A 16,977-nucleotide genomic window follows, 5' to 3' on the forward strand; every position below is an offset into this window, starting at 1 on the left:
GGGAGCGCTCAGAGGGCCCCCCCCCCGCGCTCTCGGGCAGGTGGCCAGGAGCCCCAGTCCTGGCCCTGTGAGGATGTCCCCAGAGGCAGCCGAGGGCAGGCTGGGGGCGGGGGCCGGGGGTCTCCTGGGCGATGTGGGTGCAGGCACAAGGCGGCGGGGGCCAGAACTACAGGGGAATGACCCTGAGCAGCTGTGGCCTCATGGGGACCAGAGCCGCCCCCCAGCTGCAGGGGGCAGGGGAGACCACACTGAGGCTGGCTAGACCCGGAGCAGAAGCAGCGGGGCCCTCGCTGGCTTCCGGGCGGCCTGAGCCTCCCCAGGGCCTGTGTCTGCGGCTCCCGCCGTCCACCGGAGCGCACACACCAGGCCCGGGCGCCAAGGGCTCTCAAAGGGTAACCGTGGGAACAGGGAGCAGGCAAAGGCCCTGGCCGGGCTGCCGGTCCTGCACAGTGGCCCAGAGGCCGGCGGGCGGGAAGGGCCTCCCAGCCCGGGGACCACGCTGGACCGGCACAGAGCCGCGTGGCCGGGCCCTTTGCCCGGGTGGTTGTTTGAGACGGCAGGTGGGTCTTAGCCAGGAAGCAAAGCAGGTGGGGGGGGGGGGGCAGCACAGGCCAGCGCTGGGGCCCTGGGTGGCCAGGGTAGAGGCCAGGGAGCCAGGCCGGCAGGGCCTGAGCCCTGGGGGGTGGGGGAGAGGCAGATCTGGGGCACCCCGGGGGCTCTCGGACCAAAGCAGAGGGGGTCGGGGCACAGGCGCCCCGAAGCCTGGCCCTGCCCAGGGGTCCCTTGCAGGAAAAGTGGGCCTGGGAGCCGCTGCTCGGAGAGGGGTTACACGTGGGGTGCGCAGGGGGGACCCAGAGGCACAGGGAGAGGCGGGAGGGGGCACCTCACGGGCCACACCCTGACCTGAGGCGGAAGCACACATCTGGAGCCCTCCCCTTGCCCCCCACTGCCTTTGGGGTCCCGGCTCTGAGTCTCCCAGAGCTGGCGTCCCTGGGTGCTGGGTCCCCTCCCCCACCCCGCCCGCCTGCTCCCTGTCCCTGTCCCCGCGGGTGCCGGGTGCTGACAGCTGCCGTCTCTGCTCCCCAGGTTTCTATTCCTAGGCCAGAGCGGCGGTGCCTCCGCGGTGGCCAAATAAGGTCCGGGCAGGGCAGCGGGCAGGGGCGAGGCGGCCCCTCCCCTGCGCGCGGGCCCCGCCCACAGCGCACAGGTGGCAGCCAGGCTCCCGCACAGCCCCCCCGGGGGGGGGGGCACCCGTATTTCTTAGGAGGCTCAAGGACACCAAGAACGCCCGACCAGGCCGCTCCCGGCCGCGTGTCGGTGCCCGGGACCCAGCGGCAATGCGGCAGGTGACGCGAGGGGATGGGGGTGGAGGTCAGCTGTCCTGGGCCAGCGACAGCTGAGGCCCGATTTAGCTCCCGCCTGCTCTGGTCAGATAAGGGGCGGGGGGCGGGGCCGGCGCACTGCGCCTTTTAAAGAGCTGGCGGGGACCCCGCGAGCAGCCGCCGCCTGCGCAGGTGAGAGGGGCCGCAACAGCCCAGCCGCCACCGCAAGTCTCCCTCCCAGCCTGCGGACCGGGAGGACAGCGACTGGTCCCTGGGTGTCGGTGCCCTCCTCGCTGACCTCTCCCTCCTCTGTCCCCTTCTCTCCCTCCTCTGCTCTCCCCACGAAGTCCCCGCTGACCCTCTATTCTGTCCCTCCTAACCCTCCTCGCTGTCCCCTCCTCTCCCCTGCCTCGCCCTCCTCTCTGTCCCCCCTCCCTTTCCCTCCTCTCTGTCCCTCCTCTCCCTCCTCTCTGTCCCCTCCTCTCACTCTCTCTGTCCCTCCTCTCCATCTCTCTGTCCCCCCTCCCTCTCTCTGTCCCTTCCTCTCCCTCCTCTCTGTCCCCTCCTCTCACTCGCTCTGTCCCCCCAACCTCTCTCTGTCCCTCCTCTCTCTCCCCTCCTCTGTCCCTCTTCTCCCCTCTCTATGTCCCCTCCTCTCTCTCTCTGTCCCCCCTCCTCTCTTTCCCCACACTCCCACCTCTCTGTCCCCCCTCACTCTGTCCCTTCTCTGCCCTCTTTCTGTCCCCCCTCCCTCCTCTCTGTCCCCCCTCTCCCTCTCTCTGTCCCTTCCTCTCCCCCTCTCTGTCCCCTCCTCTCCCTCTCTCTGTCCCCCCTCTCCCTCTATCCCTTCCTCTCTGTCCACTGCTCTCCCCCTCTCTGTCCTCTCCTCTCCCTCCTCTTTGTACCCTCCTCTCCCTCTCTCTGTCCCTTCATCTCCCTCCTCTCCCCCTCTCTGTCCCCTCCTCTAACCCCTCTCTGTCCCCTCCGCTCCCTCTCTCTGTCCCCTCCTCTCCCTCCTCTCTGTCCCTCATCTCCATCTCTCTGTCCCCTCTCCCTCTCTCTGTCCCCTCTCCCTCTCTCTGTCCCTCCTCTCCCTTTCCTGTTCCCTCCTCTCTTCTCTTTCTGTCCCCTCCTCTCCCTCCTCTCCCTCTCTCTCTCCCCTCTCACTGTTCCCTCCTCTCCCTCCTCTCTGTCCACCCTCTCCCTCTCTGTCCCATCCTCTCTGTCCCTCCCCTTTCCCTCTCTCTTTCCTCTCCTCTCCCTCTCTCTCCCTTCCTCTCTGTCTCTCTTCTCCCTCTCTCTGTCCCTCCTCTCCCTTTCCTGTCCCCTCCTCTCCCTCCTCTCTGTCCCCCCTCCCTCTCTCTGTCCCTCCTCTCTGTCCCCCCTCCCTCTCTCTGTCCCTCCTTCTCTCTCCCTCTCTCTGTCCCCTCCTCTCTGTCCCGTCCTCTCCCTGTCTCTGTCCCTCCTCTCCCTCTTCTGTGCCCTCTACTCCCTCTCTCTGTCACCTCCTCTCCCCTCGCTGGCCCCTCCTCTCCCTCTCTCTCCCCTCCTCTCTGTCCCTGCTCTCCCCTCTTTCTGTCCCCTCCATTACCTCTCTCTGTCCCCTCCTCTCTCTCTCTCTCTCTGTCCCCCCTCCTCTCTGTACCCCCACTCCCTCCTCTCTGGCCCCCCTCACTCTCTCTGTCCCCTCCTCTCCCCTCTTTCTTTCCCCCCCTCCTCTCTGGCCCTCCTCGCCCTCTCTCTATCCCCTCCTCTCTGTCCACTGCTCTTCCCCCTCTCTCCGCCCTCCCTCTCTCTGTCCCCTCCTCTACTCTCTTTCTGTCCCCGCCTCTCCCTCTCTCTGTCCCTCCTCTCCCCCTCTCTGTCCCCTCCTCTCCCTCCTCTCCCCTCTCACTGTTCCCTCCTCTCCCTCCTCTCTGTCCACCCTCTCCCTCTCTGTCCCATCCTCTCTGTCCCCCTCTTTCGCTCTCTCTTTCCTCTCCTCTCCCCCTCTCTGTCCCCTCCTCTCCCCCTCTCTGGCCCCTTCTCTCCCTCTCTCTGTCCCCCTCCCTCTGTCTGTCCCCTCCTCTCCCTCTCTCTGTCCCTCCTCTCCCCTCTTTCTGTCCCCTCCTCTCCCCCTCTCTGTCCCCTCCTCTCCCTCCTCTCTGTCCCTTCCCCTCCCTCTCTCTGTCCCCTCCTCTCCCTCTCTTTGTCCCCTCCTCTATGTCCTTCCTCTCCCCCTCTCTGTCGCCCTCTCTCTGTCGCTCCCCCTCTTCGTGGAGGAACGACACAGGACCCTGCGCTGTTCTTTCGTCTGCTCGGCCCTCCCCGGGTTTGCTGCTGGTTCTTCCCGGGTTGGCTACTATCCCTTCCACCTCCGTGGAAGGGCAGTTCCCCCTGGCCGCATTCCCCACTTCCGCAGGGGAGCGGCACACCGCTGGCCGGCTTTCTCGGGGGCTGCACAGGTGTTCCCCTTAGATGTTCCCCATAGATGTTCCCGGTGCATGCCGTCTCTCTCCTCCTTTATAGTCCTCCTCCGCCAATCCCAACTCGGCTGAGTACGCTGCTCTCCAATCAGGAGCAAGTCCTACAGTTAATTGGTTGAACTGGAGGCAGCTGTGCGGAAGCTGTTTACTTCTCTCCCAGCGCCACATTGTGGGAGAGCAGATGCATAGAATAAGTCCTAATTAGTCTAGTCCGGATTGCTCCCCACAGATCCCCCTTTCTTTTTATTTTTTAGCGTTGATACGCGCCTGTCCTCGGTGTCCCGCGGCACACACTCTGCTCTACTTGCTAGAGCCGCCACAGGCTCTTACAAGTCCTATCAATCAGGAAAACCGAATCCGGGTCCTCTCTTCGCCATTGTGAGGAGGTTTTTAGGCGCTGATGCATGCCTGTGTTCGGTGCCCTGCAGCGCATGCTCTGCTCTGCCCGCAGGGGCTTACAAAACCTATCAGGCAAACCGAATCCAAGCCTTCTCATTGCCTTATTGTGGGGGAGACTTATTAGTGTTGGTTCGTGCCTATCTTCGGTGACCTGCAGCTCATACTCTGGTCGAGCTTTGCTGGCGCTTACCGCCTTAAATCAGGCAGACCGAATCCAAGCTTAATATTGTTGTATTGTGGGGAAGCCTTACTGATGTTAATTCGTGCCTGTCTTCGGTGACCTGCGGCTAGCCACCCAGGTGCTCATCGCCTCACTAATCGGGCAGACCGAATCCAAGCCTTCTAATTGGCATGTTGAGGGGAGGCCTTATTTTTCTCTATTTCTCTATCTCCGGGCATTCCTACCTCTCCCATTTCACTTCTATCTTCCAGCATTCCCATTTCTCTTTTACTTCACTTCCAAACTTCTGTTTCTCTTATCCCCGCAGCTTCCCGGCACCTCGCCCCGCCGGCGGGTTCCCGGCACCTCGCCGCTTCAGCCCGCGCGCCTCTCTCATCTGCGCAGCTTCCCGGCTTTGCGCGGCTCGGCTTGGCTTTGCGCGCTCCGCGGTCTCCACGCTTAACCCTTTCGCGTCTGAACCACGGCCTACGCCAGCGTTCCCTATCTATTCACGCCCCATGCTCTCTCTGCACGCGGCGGCTTCCGCGAGTAACACAGCGTAGCTTGCGTCTCCGCCACTAGGATTCAATCCAAGTTCCCCGGGCTAGCCTGGCGAATTCAACCCAGCGTACGTCTCCGCCCCACGATTTGGCTTCCCGTCCTTTGCTCCCCGGGCTAATCAGACGGATCCCAATCTGGCTTGCGTCTCAGCTTCTGGTTTTAACTTTTCGCCCCCTATTCCCGGGCTAACTTGAGAACCCCAAAGTGGCTTCCGTTTCCGCCTCGGCCTGCCCCCCGCGGCTTCAATTTCCCTAACACTTTTCTCTACCCGGTATGTTTCCCCAAGCTTTCCTCCAACAATACTCCTCCCTCATTTCTCCTGGCCTCTCCCCACAGTCCGCGTCCGAGTCTGTTTGTTCTAGCTTTCACTTTCGCTTTCGACCTTAGAGATTCCTCCCAGCTTCCCCCCGTAGTCCGTATCCGAGTCTATGCTTAGGCTTTCAACAGCTTCTTCCGGCACCCTTTTCGTCCGGCTTTTCCCTAGGCTGTTTGCTAGTTTCTCTCTCCGATATTTTCCCTAGTTCTTCCCGTTTCTTCCCTCCTAAGTTTGCTATCCGTCCTAGGTTTCCTATCCGAGTCACGTTTCCTATCCGAGCTAGGTTTCCTATCCGAGTCACGGCACCATTATGTCGCTCCCCCTCTTCGTGGAGGAACGACACAGGACCCTGCGCTGTTCTTTCGTCTGCTCGGCCCTCCCCGGGTTTGCTGCTGGTTCTTCCCGGGTTGGCTACTATCCCTTCCACCTCCGTGGAAGGGCAGTTCCCCCTGGCCGCATTCCCCACTTCCGCAGGGGAGCGGCACACCGCTGGCCGGCTTTCTCGGGGGCTGCACAGGTGTTCCCCTTAGATGTTCCCCATAGATGTTCCCGGTGCATGCCGTCTCTCTCCTCCTTTATAGTCCTCCTCCGCCAATCCCAACTCGGCTGAGTACGCTGCTCTCCAATCAGGAGCAAGTCCTACAGTTAATTGGTTGAACTGGAGGCAGCTGTGCGGAAGCTGTTTACTTCTCTCCCAGCGCCACATTGTGGGAGAGCAGATGCATAGAATAAGTCCTAATTAGTCTAGTCCGGATTGCTCCCCACATCTCTCCCCTCTTTCTATCCCCTCCTCTTCCTCCTCTCTGTCCTTTCCTCTCCCTCTCTCTGTCCCCACTCTCCATCTCTCTGCCCCCCTTCCTTTCTGTACCCCTCTCACTCCTCTCTGTCCCTCCTCTCTATCCCTTCCTCTCCCTCTCTCTCCCCTCCTCTCTGTCCCTCTTCTCCCCTCTTTGTGTCCCCTCCATTCCCTCTCTCTGTCCCCTCCTCTCTCTCTCTCTCTGTCCCCCCTCACTCTCTCTGTCCCTCTTCTCCCCTCTTTCTGTACCCCCCTCCCTTCTCTGTGTCCCTCCTCTCCCTCTCTCTGTCCCTTCCTCTCCCCCTCTCTGTCCCCTCCTCTCCCTCTCTCTGTCCCCTCCTCTCTGTCCCTCCTCTCCCTCTCTCTGTCCCCTCCTCTCTGTCCCTCCTCTCCCCCTCTCTGTCCCCTCCTCTCTGTCCCTCCTCTCCCTCTCTCTATCCCCTCCTCTCTGTCCACTGCTCTCCCCCTCTCTGTCCTCTCCTATCCCTCCTCTTTGTACCCTCCTCTCCCTCTCTCTGTCCCCTCATCTCCCTCCTCTCCCCCTCTCTTGTCCCCTCCTCTCCCCCTCTCTGGCCCCTCCTCTCCCTTCTCTCTGTCCCTCCTCCCCCTTCTCTGTCCCCTCCTCTCCCTCTCTCTGTTCCCTCCTCTCCCTCCTCTCTGTCCCTCCTCCCCCTTCTCTGTCCCCTCCTCTCCCTCTCTCTGTCCCCTCATCTCCCTCCTCTCCCCCTCTCTTGTCCCCTCCTCTCCCCCTCTCTGGCCCCTCCTCTCCCTTCTCTCTATCCCCTCCTCTCCCCCTCTCTGTCCCCTCCTCTCCCTCTCTCTGTTCCCTCCTCTCCCTCCTCTCTGTCCCCTCCTCTCTTCTCTTTCTGTCCCCTCCTCTCCCTCTCTCTGTCCCCTCCTCTCCCTCCTCTCCCCCTCTCTTGTCCCCTCCTCTCCATTCTCTGTCCCCTCCTCTCCCCTCTTTCGGTCCCCCTCTCCCTCTCTCTCTCTCCCCTCCTCTCCCCTCTCTCTGTCCCCTCCTCTACCTCTCTCTGTCCTCTCCTTTCCACTCTCTCTGTCCCCCTCCCTCTCTCTATCCCCTCCTCTCCCCCTCTCTGGTCCCTCCTCTCCCTCCTCTCTGTCCCTCCTCTCCCTCCTCTCCCTCTCTCTGTCCCCTACCTCTCTCTGTCCCATCTTCTCCCTTCTCTGTCCCCTCCTCTCCCCTCTTTCTGTCCCTCCTCTCCCTCTCTCTATCCCCTGCTCTCCCTCCTCTCTGTTTCTCCTCTCCCTTTCCTGTCCCCTCCTCTCTTCTCTTTCTGTCCCCTCCTCTCCCTCTCTCTGTACCCTCATCTCCCTCCTCTCTCTCTCTCTGTCCCTCCTCTCCCTCTCTCTCTCCCCTCTCACTGTTCCCTCCTCTCCCTCCTCTCCACCCTCTCCCTCTCTGTCCCATCCTCTCTGTCCCTCCCCTTTCCCTCTCTCTTTCCTCTCCTCTCCCTCTCTCTGTCCCCTCCTCTCCCTCTCTCTCCCCTCCTCTCTGTCCCCTCCTCTCCCCTTCTCTGGCCCCTTCTCGCCCTCTCTCTCTGGCCCCCTCTCTCTCTGTCCCCCCCTCTCCATCTCTCTGTCCCTTCCTCTAGTCCACTCCTGTCACCTCCTCTCCCTCCTCTCCCCTCGCTGTCCCCTCCTCTCCCTCTCTGTCCCCTCCTCTCTGTCCCTCCTCTCCCCTCTCTCTGTCCCTCCTCTCCAGCTCTCAGTCCCTCCTCTCCCCCTCTCTTTTCCTCCTCTCCCTCCTTCTGTCCCCTCTCCCTCTCTCTGTCGCCCCCTGACCTCCTCTCTGTCCCCCTCTCCCTCCTCTCTGTCCCCTCCTCTCCCTCTCTCTTTCCCAACTCTCCCCTCTTTCTTTCCCTCCTCTTCCTCTCTGTCCCCACTCCCTCTTTCCTCTCCTCTCTGTCCCTCCTCTCCCCCTCTCTGTCCCCTCCTCTCTTTCCCCCTCCCTCTCTCTGTCCCTCCTCCCCCTCTCTCTGTCCCTCCTCTCCCTCTTTGTCTCTCCTCTGCCTCTTTCTGTCCCCTCCCTTCCCTCTCTCTGTCCTCCCTCTCCCTCCTCTCAGTCCCCTGCTCTCCCTCTCTTTCCTCTCCTCTCTGTCCGTCCTCTCCCTCTCTGTCCCCTCCTCTCCCTTCTCAATTCCCCCTCCCTCTCTCTGTCCCTCCTCTCTGTCCACTCCTCTTCCTCTGTCTGTCCCTCCTCTCCCCTCTTTCTTTCCCCCCTCCCTCTCTCTGTCCCCTCATCTCCCTCCTCTCCCCCTCTCTGTCCCTCCTCTCCCCTCTTTCTGTCCCCTCCTCTCTCCCTCTCTGTCCTTTCCTCTCCCTCTCTCTGTCCCCCCTTCCTTTCTGTCCCCCCTTTCCCTCTCTCTATTCCTCCTCTCTGTCCCCTCCTCTATGTCCTTCCTCTCCCTCTCTCTATCCCCTCCTCTCCCTCTCTCTGTCCCCCCTCTGTCTCCTCCTCTCTGTCCCCTCCTTCCCTCTTTCTGTCCCCTCCTCTCTGTCCCTCCTTTCTGTCACCTCCTCTCCCTCCTTTCCCCTCGCTCTCCCCTCTCTCTCCCCTCCTCTCTGTCCCCCCTCTCTGTCCCCTCCTCTCCCCCTCTCTGTCCCTTCCTCTCCCTCTGTGTCTCCTCCTCTCCCCTCTTTCTGTCCCCTCATCTCCCTCCTGTCTGTACCTTCCTCTCCCTCTCTCTGTCCCTTCTCTCCCTCTCTCTGTCCCCCTCCCTCTGTCTGTCCCCTCCTCTCCCTTCTCTGTTCCCCCTCCCTCTCTCTGTCCCTCCTCTCTGTCCCCTCCTCTTCCTCTCGCTGTCCCTTCTCCCTGTCCACTCCTCTCCTCTGTTTCCTCCTCTCCCTCCCTCTGCCCCCTCCTCTCCCTCTTTCTGTCCCCTCCTCTCCCCCTCTCTGTCCCCTCCTCTCCCTCCTCTCTGTCCCTCCTCTCTGTCCCTTGCTCTCCCTCTGTCTGTACCCTCCTCTCCCCCTCTCTGTCCCTTCCTCTCCCTCTGTGTCTCCTCCTCTCCCTCTCTTTGTCCCTTCTCTCCTTCCTCTCTGCCCCCCTCCCTCTCTCTGTCCCCTCCTCTTCCTCTGTTTCCTCCTCTCCCTCTCTGCCCTGCCCCGTTCTCTGTCCCCTCCTCTCTTTCCCTCCTCTCCTTGTTCTCTTTCCTCTCCTCTCCCTCCTCTCTGTCCTCTGCCTCTCCCTCCTCTGCTCTGTCCAGTCCCCCTCCATCTTCCTTTCTCTCTGTGTGTCTCTCTCCCTCCCCCCTCCCCGCCTCCTCCTGTCCCCCTGCTCCCTGACTTGCATCTCTGTCTGGTGCCTGCCTGCCTCTGCTCCCTGGGCGGAGCCCGCTGTCCCTGTAATAAAGCCATTTCTGGTCCTCACTCTCTGGCCCCTGTTGCCTCCTTTTCCCTTCTCACTGTCCTGTCTCTGAACTCCCGCAGCTCTGCTTGGGGGGAGGGGGACTATGGGGGAGGTGGGAGGGGTCGCCTCCTGCCAGGGAGATGGCACTGGGGAGAGTGAAGGGCATGGGTGCGGAGGGAGAGCCAGACAGGGCAAGTGCAGGGGACTGGGGGGACTCAGGGGAGACAGGCCAGACACAGGTACAGGGAGGTGGGAGGGGTGACCTCAGAGACAGGGACCCAGAACCCAGAGAGAGAAGCCAGGCGCCCAGCACCCGCCCACAGGGCTGACCCTGGGCGGTCTCCCTTCCCAAAACAAGGGTCCCTTGTCCCGCCGAGAGCCAGGCAGTTGGGGGAGCCTGAGGGCTGGCCGTGGGGGAGGGGCACCCTTCCTCAGGGCTCCCTTTCAGCCCCTGCTTTCTGCTGTGTCTGGGGAAGGGTGGGCATTTACAGAGCGCCTGCTGTATGCACCTGAAAGGCCTTCATACCTCTCCTGCACCCCGCGCCCCCTGCCCATTCTGTCCTCTGGTTTGTTTTTCCTGTGCTCCCAGCCCCTTTCCTGGAGGAAACCGGGCAGTTATTAAGCACCTAATGTTTGACAGGCGACTTCAGCCTGCTGCCTCCGAGTCTTCCACGCCGATTCCTTCCTCTTCTGATTTTCTGGGAAGGAAGCAGCCCCACTGCGTGCAGGCTCTCAGCTCCGCCCATCCTTGCTCTCTCCTGCTTCCCTCTGGCTCCGGAGAAGCGCAGACCCTTTTGAGCACTTGCTGTATGCCATGCCCTCTCCTCTCCTAGCCTTCTCCTTGTCTTTCTGGCTCCTCTGCTCTCCTCCAGGCAAGGGATGCACTGGTTGAGCACTTCTGGTCTGCCGCGGAACCGGGCACGCTGTCTGCCCTTCTGCCCTCCTGCAGCCCCTGACCGGGGGCTGCCCTGTGCTGGACCGCGCCTTCCCCCGCTTCTGCTGCCCCCTCAGCTCTGACTCCTCCTTCTTGGGAAAGAAACAGCAGTTAAGGCATCCCTGCTGGATGCCAGCCAGGGGCAGCCCTCGCGTCCCCTCCTGCCCTTCCCCGCCTCTGCTCTGCCAGCCTCTCCTCCCTCTGACCCCAGGCCCCCCTCTGGGGATGAGTCATGTATTCATTGAGTGCCTCCTGTGTGTGGTGCAGCCTCCCCTTGGCCCTGCCACAACCCTGCCAAGGAAGACACCGTGCATATATGGAGTACCTCCTGTGTGCCCACGGCTCACCTACCCCTCTCTCCCGGGAAGGAAATGGGTACCCATTGGGTGCCTGCTGGGTGCGACTCCCCCGGGCACTGCTGGCCTCACAGATTCTGTCCGTCCTCTGTGCTCACGGCCAGAGGGAAAGGGACACTTATTAAGCACCTGCTGTGTGCTGGCCACCTTACATCCTTCACGTGTGTCCCTCCCAACGCCTCGGTGGGACCTTTCTCCCCTCCTCATCCTCCCAGGGAGGCCTCGGCTTCAAGAGCACCTACTGTGTGCCTGGCAGGCTCCACCTGTGGCCCCGCTGCTGCTTTCTTCTCTTTCCATCTGCTGCTGAAGGAGTGGGCATTTATTGAGCACTAACTGTATGCAAGGCTCTCTCTATGCAATACTTCCCCTTCCCTCATGGCTCTCTGCTCTGGACTGGGCGCCTACTGTGTACCTGGTGGTCCGCCCCCCGGGGGGCCCCAAGTTTCCTAGACAGGGGGGCTCAGGACCCTCCTCCCCTGGGGCTCTGTGCAGGGTGGGGGCTGGATGAGGTCACAGGAGAAAGCAGAGCGCCCCTCCCCTGCCTCTGTCGCCGCCCCGTGCAGGTGCTGGGGGTGGGAGGGTACCCACTCCCCAGGCCCGGGGAGATGAGGACCCTGGGACCCCTTCACTCCCTCCCAGTTCTTCTGGACCCTGCCCTCTGCCTTCCTCCCTCCTCCTCCCCCCCTTTCCTCTGACCTCACTGGCACCCCCCACCTGGCCGCCGGCTGCCCCCATCAGAGGCCCCGCCTGCTTGGTTTGTACGCTGAGTACCGGGAGTTCCTCCAAGGTCAAAGCTGGGACCAGCAGCCCCACCTTTTCTAGAACTTTCTGTTTCCTGCAGAATCCCCCCCCACTACAGTGCCTTTCCCCCCGCCCTCCTCGACCCTCCCCAGGCCCGCCCGCCCCCTGGTTGCAGGCTGGTCCCAGCCTGCGGGCGGCTCAGGTGAGCCGGCCACGCCGTGACCCCCCCAGGACCCGGGCGTCCCTGCCCGCGCCAGGCCGCCCGGGACTGGACTCTCCTTCCCGCTGGCCGCCAGCCCCTCCCGCCTCACGAGAAGGCTGCAGGGGAGGGCGGGGCCACACCTGTCTCCCTGCCTCCCCCCACTGCTTCTCGGCTCTTCCCCGCTGTCCCCCCCAGGCCTCATTCTCCTCGATGCCACCTCCCTGCGGCGGTCTCCGCTCTGGCTCCGGCCTCCTCCCCACTCTGCGGGGTCACACTGGGCCCCAGGTCCTCCCGCCGCCCACTCCCTCCGCCCCCGCCCCGCGGCTCGCGGGGTCCCGGTTCTGAGAAGGCTGGGGCAGGCGCGCCAGGAACTGCTAACACCGTCTCCTCTCTCTCCCGTCTGCCTGTCCCGAACACCCCGCACTGCCTGGAAGAATCAGGCCGACCTCAGGACCAGGAAGGCGGGAACGCGCAGCAGGCCCGGAGGCAGGCCCTACGCCTGCAACGCTCAGCAGGTATTGGGGGCCAGGACTGGGTGGGCCCCGGGCCCGGGGGCTGCTCCCTGTCCCCAACCCTTCGCCGTCTTCTCGTCCGCAGGAGCCGACTTCCACCCGGCGGACGCGTCTCCGGAGAGCAGCGGCGGCCAGGGCACGGGTATTCCCCGGTAACGCGACCCACAGGGCCCGGGTTGGGCTTGGGGTGGGTGTGGGTCTCCGTCCACACCCGCGGGCCCCTGAACTGACACCTGCTGGCCAGGGGCGGAACTGCAGCCCAGCTGTAGAGGACCCGGGGCAGCGCCAACCAGCGGCCCGCGCCGGAGGGCCTGGGGGGCGGAAAGGACTTGCAAGCTCCGGAGAAGAGCGTTTTCACTCCTGGTCAGTGCACACACCCACACCCAGCAGGCTGCGGGCTCAGCCAGCTTCACACACCTGCAGGTCTTTTAATGGGCGGGCCCTGGGGGGGGGCAGAGGAAGGCGGGGTCAAGTCCACAGGGAGGGGGGCACGCGCCTAGAGTCACACTGGTGCCTGCCTGGTGCACGAGGCCACGCGCTGGGACACAGGCTCTTCCCAACCCAGGGGAGCCTGCACCGCCCCCCGCCCCCCGCCTTGCCGGGGGCGAGGGCCCGCCTGGGCGTGGCCGCTGCTGTCAGGAGCCCTGGGGGGCGCCCCCACGGCAGCTCCTGGTTCCAGTCCTGGCCCCTCCACTCCCGATCCAGCTGCCCTGGGAGACAGCGGAAGACGGCCCAAGAACTTGGCCCCTGCCATCCAGTGGGAGACGCGGCTGGAGTTCTGGACCCCCGGCCCGGGCTGTTGGGCCATTTGGGAGCACAGCAGCGGATGGAAGACCTCGCCTGTCACTCTTTCAAATAAAATTTTAAAAAACTTTGTTTTTAAAGAACTTGCTGCTGATCGACCACCGTCTGAGGCAGAGCCCGCGGGCGGCGTCTGCGGGAGTGGGGGCGCCCGGGGACAGGGCTCAGTGCCATAGCGCGGCCACTTCCTCAGTGCGGTCCCCGGCCGCGGCTCTCCCAGCCTCGCACCGGGCGGACCTGGGCGGGGGCGGGCGTCCAGGACTTCCACGAGGCTCCAGATCTCCTCTTGGCCCGCCCAGGCCAGTGCTGAGGTGCTGTGGGGCGGGGGCGCCCCGATCCAGTGCTGCGCGGGGTGGGCGGGCGACAACGCGGGGAGGAAGGCACGGAGGCAGGGCGCGCCCAGGCAAAGGGGAACCCCCCCCCCGCCCCCGTCAGCCACTTGCTGGCCCAAAGCAGTGCAGGGGCCCAGGGTGGGCGGCGGCGCCAGGGCCGCGGCCGCAGGTCCTCCCGGGACGACGGGAGACGCTGAAGTCCGGCGTTTGCAGGGCGCTCCGGGGGCAGAGGCGCGCAGGCTCAGCGGCCGCTGCCCCCGCCCCCGCCTGCGGCCGCGCCCCCGCCCTGGCCCCCGGCGTCGGGCGCTCCGGACATCATGAGGAACAGGACCACGGGCAGGATGTACATCCACTGAGAGAGGGAGAGAGAGGAGGCCAGTGAGGGCCGGCCGGCCGCAGCAAGGGGGGCGGGGCGGGGCGGGGCGGGGTCCCCTACGGCACTACGGGCGGGGCGGGGCGGGGCGGGGTCCTCACTCAGGCGTCCGGCGGCGGCGGCGCGGGCCCCGGGGCGGCCGGACGCAGGGCTGTGAGCAACACGGCCCCCCCCAGGATGAGGTGCCACTGAGGAGGGAGGGGACTCGTCAGCGGGGCCCTGGGCAGGCGGAGGGGCGGCCCGGGGCCTGACCCGGGGAGGGGGCTGGGGGAACCGCCTCTGGGCCCGCCCCCGCCCCGCCTGGCAGAGGACACCTCCCCCAGGTCCCCTCCCCTTCTCTCGGGCTCCAGCCCAGCTCTGGCGGGGCCCCAGTCTGGGCTTAGCAGGGGCTTCAAGGGGCCAGGGCACACGGGGGCCTGGGGGATGGGGCCTCTGGGCTGGCAGTGGGGAGGGGGAGCCTGGGCGGGCAGTGGAAGGGGTCTCTGGGCCCGGCGTGGGGCCCTGGGCCGGTGGTGGGGAGGGGCCCTGGGCGGGCAGTGGGAGGGGCTCTGGGCCGGTGGTAGGGAGGGGCCCTTGGCCGGTGGTAGGGAGGGGCCCTGGGCCGGTGGCGGGAGGGGCCCTGGGAAGGTGGTGGGGAGGAGCCCTGGGCGGGCAGTGGGAGGGGTCTCTGGGCCCGGCGTGGGGAAGGGGAGCCTGGGCGGGCAGTGGGGAGGAGCCCTGGGCGGGGCCCTGGGCGGGCGGTGGGGAGGGGCCCTGGGCGGAAGGTGGGAGGGGCCCTGGGCAGGTGGTAGGGAGGAGCCCTGGGCCGGTGCTGGGCAGGTGGTGGGGAGGAGCCCTGGGCGGGCAGTGGGAGGGGCCCTGGGCAGGTGGTGGGCGGGGCCCTGGGCAGGCGGTGGGCGGGGCCCTGGGCCTGACGCAGCACTCACGTATCTGGCCAGGAAGGACTTCTGCTCCTGGGGGTTCCGCGCCTTCTGCGCCTGCTCCATCTCCAGGCGCTCGATGAAGGCGGCCGTCTCCGGGCTGGGGGCGCGGGAGGGAGGGCAGGGGTGAGGAGCCGCGGCGGGCCCCAGGCAGCCCCCGCCCCTCTGCAGCCTGCTCACCCCGGCGCTGTGACGGGCGGCTGCAGCTGCACCGTGGTGTTGAATAGCTCCAGGTCCACGTCCTCCACCTCGTGGCCCCGGCAGCCCCCGGGGTGCGTGACCACCGACACCCCCACCACGTTGCCGGCCACGTCCACATGCAGGGTCAGCTGGTCGGAGAGATGCGACTCCACCAAGGAGCACTGAGGGGTGGGGGCGGGGTCAGGGGCTGCTGCCCAGCACCCCCAGAGCCCCGCCACGAGTCACAGGACGCGAACCCCACGCAGCCTGGGGTGGGGGCAGGAGCGAGACGCACCGCAGGGACAAAGGAGGAGACGTAGCCGCCGGCTTCGGGGCCGTCAGGGGCTCCAGGCCTTCGCGGGACCCGCACACGGTACAGGCCATTCAGGGCTGCCACGTCCTGCGGGGAGGGCGGGGTGAGTGCGGGAGTGCGGGAGGGGCGGGCGGTCCCCGGCCCCCTGTTCCCGCTGGCCTGGCCACAGCCCAGAACTCCCCTGGGGCAGGAGAGAAGCGGCCGCCAGAGGGGGGCCCCAGGGACGCCCTCCCCGGTGCCTGCCCGTGCCCGGTCCCCCCAGGGACACCAGCGATAAATTCTCTCTGGGGAATGGGGGCTGGCTGGGCACAGGGCCACACGGGCACCAGGCAGGGAGGCTCCCACGGGGAGGACAGCCGTGGGCACGGGCCGCGCTGTAGGGGCTGTCCCCAGAGGTCGCTGCTCCCCCTGCCCCTCCCAGGGCCGGCTGTCTGGACCCCCACGGTGTCCTGGGCGGAGCCCGGCTGGGGGGGCAGGTCCCTGCAGGTCTGGGAGGGAGCCACAGAACGGGCCTCTTGTCCAACCCAGACTGGAGCGCTCGCTCCGCACAAGCAACCCGGTCTCCGCGGGGCGTGACCTCCCCCGGGAAGCGAGGGCGAAGCAGAGGCCCTGGCCCCACTCACCCGGAGGCGGCCCCGCTCCTCCTCGCTGAGCTGCCGCTGCGACAGGGACAGGCTGCCATCCTGCTGGTTCCAGAGCAGAGAGCCGCGCTTCCGGAAGTGCGTGTGGTCATCTGCGGGGAGCCGGGCTCAGCGGCCACGCCACGGGGCGGAGGCCGGGGGGCTGCCACAGGTGCCCCAGCCCCAGCTCCGCCATGCGCTTGACCTGCGTGGCACTGTGCCCTAACTAACGCCTCCTTTTTCATTCAACGGTGGCAGGGTGTGTGAGCCCGTGCGACCTGAGCCCAAACTACTGTTGCGGGGCACGTGGTCAGGGGGCGGCGGGGACCCCTTGGCCAGGTATGGGGGCAGGGAAAGCCGGGGCCCAGGGGTCGAGCCGCCGCCGCCGGCGACTGGGGAAGCTCCCGGGCGGGGTCACCCCCGGCCTTACCGATCTCGAAGGAGTGCTCCAGAACCAGCCCCACCGCGCCGCAGCCCTCGGCCTCCCGGCCTTCCACCCCGGCCTGCAGGGACAGCGCGAGGGGCCCGGTGAGCGCCAGGCGCGCCCCCCGCGGGGCGGGGACTGGCAGGCCGAGGGAGGGGCTTCGTCCTACTCCAACCCGCCCCCAGCCCATCCCCGCAGACCCCGCCGACAGGGGAAGTCCTCCCCGCGTCCTGATCCCGAGCACACCCCCAGCCCGAGCACACCCCCAGCCCGCAGCCCCGCGGCCCGGTCTGCCTCCGCCCTCTCCACCTGCGCGCCCCTACGTCACTCTCAGACGCCCCACCCCCGCCCTGTCACTCCAGCCGTCCCGCCGTCTGATTCGCCACGATCTCCCGGAGCCACGCCCTCCGTGCATATTCACGCGGCAGCCTCGGACGCTCGCCCCGCCTCTCGTGCATATTCATGAGTCGAGCCTGCCGACCTCGCCGCTCCCGCCCGCCCGGCACCCAGCTCTGCGGAGGCCCCGCGACGGCGGCCGCGCCCCCCGCGCTGCCCTCGGCTCCTCCCTCTCCGCCCTGCGCCTTCGCCCGCCGCAAGACCCGGGCTCTGGAAGGCCGGCGGCCGCGCCCGCTGCAGTTAACGCGCACTCACCCCCCGCGCGACGGTCCCGGCCCGGCAGCTGCTGCCCCGGGCCCGGCTGGGCGCTGCTGCCGCCAACAGCAAGAGCAGGAGCAGCCGTGTGGCCCCCGCGCCGGCCGCCGCCATGTCCACCCGTTCCCACCAACCCGGGGCCGGGCGCCGCGGAGCACGCCGGGAGGAACGGTCCGCGGCCGGGCGCCAGGGGCACGCCGGGAGGAACGGGCCGCGCCAGTGCGCCTGC

General features: G+C 66.1%; 2 protein-coding genes across 3 annotated transcripts; one reads left to right on the forward strand and one right to left on the reverse strand.

Moving 5' to 3' along the window:
* Positions 1-131: 131 nt before the first annotated feature.
* On the forward strand, positions 132-13,394 carry LOC127486726 (uncharacterized). Its single transcript, XM_089320144.1, has 6 exons — positions 132-392; positions 790-1,346; positions 4,042-4,165; positions 12,057-12,137; positions 12,220-12,286; positions 12,840-13,394. The coding sequence occupies exons 1-6, from the start codon at positions 132-134 to the stop codon at positions 13,109-13,111; spliced, it is 1,362 nt and encodes a 453-aa protein (XP_089176270.1). The 3' UTR covers positions 13,112-13,394.
* On the reverse strand, positions 12,991-16,959 carry EMC10 (ER membrane protein complex subunit 10). Of its 2 annotated transcripts, XM_051830900.3 has the most exons (8): positions 16,749-16,959; positions 16,104-16,176; positions 15,677-15,786; positions 15,036-15,140; positions 14,741-14,922; positions 14,567-14,660; positions 13,742-13,828; positions 12,991-13,619 (listed from the first exon to the last, which is right to left on the reverse strand). In XM_051830900.3, exons 1-7 carry the CDS (start codon positions 16,860-16,862, stop codon positions 13,742-13,744), a joined length of 765 nt encoding a protein of 254 aa, XP_051686860.1. In that variant the 5' UTR covers positions 16,863-16,959; the 3' UTR covers positions 12,991-13,619. The 2 variants fall into 2 exon arrangements, with proteins under 2 accessions (XP_051686860.1, XP_051686859.1); XM_051830899.3 differs by lacking the exon at positions 13,742-13,828.
* Positions 16,960-16,977: the final 18 nt, after the last annotated feature.

The sequence above is a fragment of the Oryctolagus cuniculus genome, chromosome 18, assembly GCF_051225735.1.
Source record: "Oryctolagus cuniculus isolate XC-2025 breed Fujian yellow rabbit chromosome 18, ASM5122573v1, whole genome shotgun sequence".
Taxonomy (NCBI): Eukaryota; Metazoa; Chordata; class Mammalia; order Lagomorpha; family Leporidae; genus Oryctolagus; species Oryctolagus cuniculus.

Coding starts and splice junctions, on each gene's coding strand:
- EMC10 (XM_051830899.3), bottom strand. CDS start 16,862: ATGGCGGCGGCCGGCGCGGGGGCCACACGGCTGCTCCTGCTCTTGCTG. Junction 15,787..16,103: donor GGAGCACTCCTTCGAGATCG/GTAAGGCCGGGG, acceptor GGCTCCCCGCAG/ATGACCACACGCACTTCCGG. Junction 15,141..15,676: donor AGGAGCGGGGCCGCCTCCGG/GTGAGTGGGGCC, acceptor CCCTCCCCGCAG/GACGTGGCAGCCCTGAATGG.
- LOC127486726 (XM_089320144.1), top strand. CDS start 132: ATGTGGGTGCAGGCACAAGGCGGCGGGGGCCAGAACTACAGGGGAATG. Junction 12,138..12,219: donor ACGCCTGCAACGCTCAGCAG/GTATTGGGGGCC, acceptor TCTCGTCCGCAG/GAGCCGACTTCCACCCGGCG. Junction 12,287..12,839: donor CAGGGCACGGGTATTCCCCG/GTAACGCGACCC, acceptor CTCCCGATCCAG/CTGCCCTGGGAGACAGCGGA.